At 43.8% G+C, this 6,617-nt stretch overlaps 1 protein-coding gene across 1 annotated transcript in view; it reads left to right on the forward strand.

Moving 5' to 3' along the window:
• LOC138946782 (dual 3',5'-cyclic-AMP and -GMP phosphodiesterase 11A-like) overlaps nt 1-3,704 on the forward strand; it is a 92,662-nt gene extending 88,958 nt beyond the window's left edge. The window contains exons 12-14 of the mRNA XM_070318184.1: nt 2,067-2,117; nt 2,807-2,953; nt 3,561-3,704. Coding sequence (XP_070174285.1) covers nt 2,067-2,117; nt 2,807-2,953; nt 3,561-3,704 — 342 coding nt within the window. The remainder of the gene's footprint in view (nt 1-2,066; nt 2,118-2,806; nt 2,954-3,560) is intronic.
• The last annotated feature ends 2,913 nt before the right edge of the window (nt 3,705-6,617 follow it).

Genomic DNA, 6,617 nt, shown 5'->3' on the forward strand with positions numbered 1-6,617 from the left:
AAGACGCTTGTTTTGGAACCTCAATATCTTCTAAAGCCTCGTGCAATCTACGTTACGTCAAAGTAAAGAAACGTCACTCTGAAAGTGTAGCGTGACGTGTTAGTTCTAATGACGTTTGTCTCGGTGACTTTGGCATCACGAGTCAGCTGAGTGGAAACTGACAGGTCCCTGCCAGACTTGCTTGACAACCTCATTTACATGATATGCACACGTGTGATTTGAACGATTATTATCTCACGAGTGTCTCTCTCACGTATGTAGGATAATTGACTTTATCCTACATACGTGGGGAGGGGGAGGTGAGGGTTTGGGGGTGGTGGTGGTTGTGGGGTGTGTGTGTGAGAGGGATGTTTATAGCTAACTGAAATAGTAAACATAACTGATTGAACGATGCGTATGTGCGATACTGAGTCAGTATGTCTGCTGCAACCACCAACGCAGCTGAGCAGTGAAATAAATGTTATAAACTGTCTGTTGTCCACGGTTTGATCCATGTTTGTTTTGTCTATCTTTAGTGAACTTTATTATTGACTAATTTGCCTCAAACTATCAAGCTAGCAGAGTGGCCGCGGGGATAAGAGCGACAGTATTCAAACACTGTTAACTCCCAAGTCGTGGGTTCGAATCCCACTCCCGTCAATATTTTTGTGTGTGTTCGTGCCCTGGCATCGGTCAGGAACCACCATTCCTACCCTACAATCTGTCCGGCATCACCATTCCTACCCTGCTATCTGTCTGGCACCTCATGTCTGTCTGGCACCACCATTCCTATCCTGCCATCTGTCTGGCACCATCATGTCTTCCATGGTATCTGTCTGGTACCGCTATTCCTAACCTGACATCTGTCTGGCAATACCATTCCTATCATGTCATCTCTCTGGCACCACCAATTCTACCCTACTATCTGTCTGGCACCACCATTCCTACCCTCCTGTCTGTCTGGCACCACCATTCCTATCCTGCTATCTGTCTGGCACCACCATTCCTATCCTCCTGTCTGTCTGGCACCACCATTCCTTCCACGGTATCTGTCTGGCACCACCATTCTTATCCTGCCATCTCTCTGGCACCACCATTCCTACCATGGCATCTGTTTGGCACCACCATTCCTACCCTGCTGTCTGTCTGGCACCACCATTCCTATCCTGACATCTGTCTGGCACCACCATTCCTACCCTGCTATCTGTAAGGCACCATCATTCCTACCCTCCTGTCTGTCTGGCACCACCATTCCTATCCTTACATCTGTCTGGCACCATCATTCCTACCCTCCTGTCTGTCTGGCACCACCATTCCTATCCTGACATCTGTCTGGCACCACCATTCCTACCCTCCTGTCTGTCTGGAACCACCATTCCTATCCTAACATCGGTCTGGCACCACCATTCCTATCCTAACATCGGTCTGGCACCACCATTCCTTCCATGGTATATGTCTGGAACCACCATTCCTATCCTAACATCGGTCTGGCACCACCATTCTCACCCTTTCACCGGAATCGCAGCACAGCCGGGACAGATACGTACACAAACACACACACAAATATTGGTCGGAGTGGGATTCGAACCCACGACTTGGGAGTTAACAGTGTTTGAATACTGTAGCTCTTATCCCCGCGGCCACTCTGCTCGCTTGAAAGGTTGAGGCAAATTTAGAGACTATAAAGTTATAACTGAGCGAATGTTCACTAAAGATAGACAAAGCAAACATGGATCAAACCGTGGACATCAGAAAGATTATAACATTTATTTCACTGCCCAGCTGCCTCTGTTCATGGTTGCAACTCAGTCACACACACACACACACACACACACACACACACACACACACACACACACACACACACACACACACACACACACACACACACACACATACACACACACACACATATACAAACACTGACCTGTCAGTCACACTCATAGTGTAGGTATTCAAAATCATAACTGATTATTTCTCATTTATCCATGTATCCAGATGAAAACTGAAGAAAAACACTTGTCTTGGTTTGTCATTGGTATGCAGTATCACACTTAAGAAAACGCTTGTGGATACTTTTGTCGCAGGTGTTGTCTTACCACACCGCTGCATCATCTGACGAGGTCATCAGATTAAAGGTAAGTCCAATGCTTTTTTTTCTTGTCTGATCTAAACTAAGATCAGTATGATCCTTCCGCATCTTCATGTTCATTTCTTTGTCATATTCACATTGTGTGGTTTACTTTTTCTTCCTTTCGTCAATAAATTATTTGACTGAATTCGATTTTTAGGACTTGGAATTTGAGAAGGAGCCGAGGGTCTTTGAGTGTAAGTGTGTGTGTGTGTGTGTGTGTGTGTGTGTGTGTGTGTGTGTGTGTGTGTGTGTGTGTGTGTGTGTGTGTGTGCGCGTGCGACTCAGTGTGTATGTTGGAGTACAGTGATTCCAATAAAACAGATGTCTAGAAAACTTCATATATGGATTTTTTCCACATGACATCCTTAAACTTTTTTCTATGTTGTCCCCACGAAATGTGTTTGATGGCGTCAAGGAGACCTGAGGGGGCATTGTGTCGATCGCTTTAAAAAGAAAAAAGAAAGTCATTGAAATGTTTTCATTCGGTCTGGAATCATATGATTGCTTTTAATACATTATTGCATTCCCCTAGTATAGCCGTGATGGTGTCCATCGTCATTGTAATTGCATAATCACGTGATTTCTTCCGTCCTAATGACGTGTGGCGTCATTGATATTGCATAATCAAGTGACTTCTCCAGTCCTAATGGCGTGTGGCGTCATTGTTATTGCATAATCACGTGACTTCTGCAGTCCCAGCGTGTCCCCGAGACGTGGGAGTGGCGGCTGGCGGAGCTCAACTTCAACGACTTCAGCCTAGACAAGGACCAGATGATGGTGGCTGCTGCACGCATCTTCATGGACCTGGGGCTCATGAAGAAGCTCAGATTGGACCTTGAGGTCAGCCCTTAGTCCTTGTTGTTGTTGTCGTGGTGGTGGTGGTGGTGGTGGTGGTTGTTTTTGATGTTGTTGTTGCTGTTTTTGCTGTTGTTGTTGTTAATGGCGGCAATGGTGGAGGTGACGACAACAGATTGTGGTGGCAGCCAGCCGTGTCTTTAAGGACAAAAGGGCATTACAAACAAAACAACTCTTGAGGAGAGTAACCGGATGAGAGTTGTTTTTTACATTCAGTCAAGTTTGATAGTTGTTGTTCACGTTTGTTACTTTCTCAGCTCTCACCTGCCATTATTATAATATTTGGCTATTGTGGGAGTTTTATATATCTCTTTTTTTTTTGCTGGTGTATGGCGATATAATGCCTCTGCGTTGTTGTTGTTATTGTGCTGGCAGGGACGGCGATGGTGGTGTCCTGTTGTGTTTTTTAGAGTAACACATGAAGACGTACGAACGCTGGTTCCTTCTTCGAAGTGTGGACGCGTGATAGGTAACCGAGACATAAACAAGCGATTTATTCTGTTACACTCAATTACTGTCTTCATGTGCGTCGGAGTACGTGTTGGTGTGACGTCATGTTGGTGTGACGTCATGTTGATGTGACGTGTTTCAGACGGTGTACCGGTGGCTGCTGACGGTGCGACGTAACTACCGTAACGTGGCCTACCACAACTGGGGTCACGCCTTCAACGTCTGCCAGGTCATGTTCGCCACCATGATGGTGAGAAACGTACACCTCTCTAATCTTGAACTTTAGTGTATTAAATTCATAGCTCAGAATCCAGTGGTATTCTTTAATTATTTTTGATACAAGTCCCTGTAATCAAGCCAAAACATATTTGTCGTGAAATTATTTGAAGGATTGAGCTCCAACCTTAAGCACAATTAATTAATTTGTTTGTTTGATCGACGAAAATGACACGAGAATGGCTACGTTGTCTACCATGGGACATCACTAGGGCAACGGGAGTTGCATCCCCTGTCACAGCTTAGGATAATTCCTTCTTTGATGCATGTAAACGAAATGCATTCCGAGCATTCGTACAGTTCATTCCGTGACTCTAAAGGAATCTTAAATGACTTGTTATGCTTACAAGTGCAGGTTCTGCAAATTTGGAGGCTTGAATGCCTTTGAATTGTGAGCTATGAATTTAACACACTCAAGTTCAAGATGACCCCTCTCTTCTTGGCCTCGTCTTGTCTGTCAAGCCTGTCCTGAATTTCTACAGCAGAAGTGACGAATTTCCCGAGACAAACTTCATTCTAGAAATCCTTTATCAGTCCTTCCGAAGACAAACCAAAGAAGTGACAGATTATTTTTTTAAAAGTGACGCCACTATTCGTGTTATGACTTCCTCTCTGACTATTTGTGTGTGCTTATGACGTCAGAGATTTCACTCTGGCAGAAAGGGTCAAGAAGAGACGTCTTTGTTTAAGTCAGTATCGTTTTTCATTCATTGGGCGAAACTTTGGCACTGTATTTTGGTAAAAAGACTTCGCGAAATCCTCACGAAGTCACATTCGGGCTTAATTTAAGGCTGTCATTAATTGGGCGAAGTCGACTTCGCGTAGTCTCCTTCACGAGCCTCACCGCGCGACGTTTTGGCACTAAATGTTTGGTAAACAGATTTCGCGATTTTCTTTCGAAGTCAACTTCGGGCTCAATTAAATACAGGCCTCCATGACGACATACAGCTAACTATTCAGATAGACATTCAGAAATCAACTGTCTCAGCATTCACCTACAGGCTCATATTGATATACACATGTTTGTTGTTGATGTCTGTTATCATTTCTTAACAATCAACTAATTTTCCCGTAATTTTCTTACCTTTTCGTATCCTCCTTGGGGTTTCAGAAGTAAATTTTGCCTTGCCTTGCCTTGCCTTGCCCTGTCTTGCCTTGCCTTGCCTTGCCTTGTCATGTTCTGCTTTGCCTTGCAGTAATACAAGGCATGGTGAATGTAGAATGTTCGATACAGGGTAGGCGGCTGTACGGAAAGCTGTATTGAAGATTAAGGAAGTAAGGAGGGAGATAAGAGAGCCGGGAGGGTGTGAGAGAGGATTGATGTAAATCAATAAAGTAGCGCAAGATGTTATTAACGTCTAATCAGCCCAAGGGGCAGCCTGTATTTTCCCACAGCATCACCTCTTGCTGTCTCGCCCAGAGGGCCGCAGCGGGGATGTGATTGTCAGGTCACAGAGGTCGTGCAAAACCGTCAGGTTGTCCTCATTCTTCGAGATAGCAAAAATACTTTGCCAAAAAAATCATTATTTAATTGTATGACACAATTGTTCGTAGGGCCTACCTGTAGTTTTATTTGCACCTTTCTATGACATTGCAAATAGTTGATATGCCCCTAGGCCCTACGCTTGGTGCAACGGTTGACATTTTGATAAAGCCATGCTTTTTTTCCCGCCAACACAAAAACAACGAGACAGAATTTATTTGTGAATTAATTAAAATTCGATAGCACTTACAACCTCACCAAGAGCCCCATCCCAGCACCTAAATATCAGTCCTCTGGCAAGCAGCAGACAGTCCTTGAACAAGTGCACAGACTGGAATGACAGGAAAAGGAGACAGGGCAGACTGGAGGACCTTTTTTGCGGAGGTCGAGAGTCGGAAAGGCGTCCAGATAATTACAGACTAAGAGTCCATAATTATAGGTCTGACCGAGACTAAGTTGACGTGTACTACTGGATCCTTACTTAGGTTTCACCTCACAGACGACATCACCGAGACTCTGAATGCCGCGTGAGAAAGGTCAGGGCTTAGAGAGTAACGTGGTAGCCGATGGCTGGATTACGCACACATAACCTGCGTTACAGTATAGGGGGATGGTGCAACACTGGATTGTCATCTGCCAATACTGTGGCTACATACCTGGAGGGGTATTCATAAGGACTTATTAGAGGCACTTGACCGTATGGTGGCGCTGTTTGAGTTGGCCGCTAAAGCCGCTTCAAATGTCCCACTCTTCATGCATTGGGCTCCTGACCAGTGCATTCATCGCTTCTGAAACACACGTATTAGTCCTCTTCTTTTTACATTTAGTCAAGTTTTGACTAAATGTTTTAACATAGAGGGGGAATCGAGATTAGGGTCGTGGTGTATGTTTGTGTGTGTGTGTGTGTGTCTGTGCGCGTGTGTGTGTGTGTGTGTGTGTCTGTGCGCGTGTGTGTGTGTAGAGCGATTCAGAGTAAACTACTGGACCGATCTTTATGAAATTTTACACGAGAGTTTCTGGGTATGATATCCCCGGACGTTGTTTTCTTTTTTTCGATAAATACCTTTGATGACGTCATATCCGGCTTTTTGTAAAAGTTGAGGCGGCACTGTTACACCTTCATTTTTCAATCAAATTGATTGAAATTTTGGCCAAGCAATCTTCGACGAAGGCCGGACTTCGGTATTGCATTTCAGCATGTAGGCTTAAAAATTAATTAATGACTTTGGCCATTAAAAATCTGAAAATTGTACTTAAAATATCTTTTTATAAAACGATCCAAAATTACTTTTATGTTATTCTTCATCATGTTCTAATTCCAAAAACATATAAATATGTTATATTCGGATTAAAAACAAGCTCTGAAAATTAAAAACATAAAAATTATGATCAAAATTAAATTTCCGAAATCGATTTAAAAACAATTTCATCTTATTCCTT

The sequence above is a fragment of the Littorina saxatilis genome, linkage group LG14 (genome assembly GCF_037325665.1).
Source record: "Littorina saxatilis isolate snail1 linkage group LG14, US_GU_Lsax_2.0, whole genome shotgun sequence".
Lineage (NCBI taxonomy): Eukaryota > Metazoa > Mollusca > Gastropoda > Littorinimorpha > Littorinidae > Littorina > Littorina saxatilis.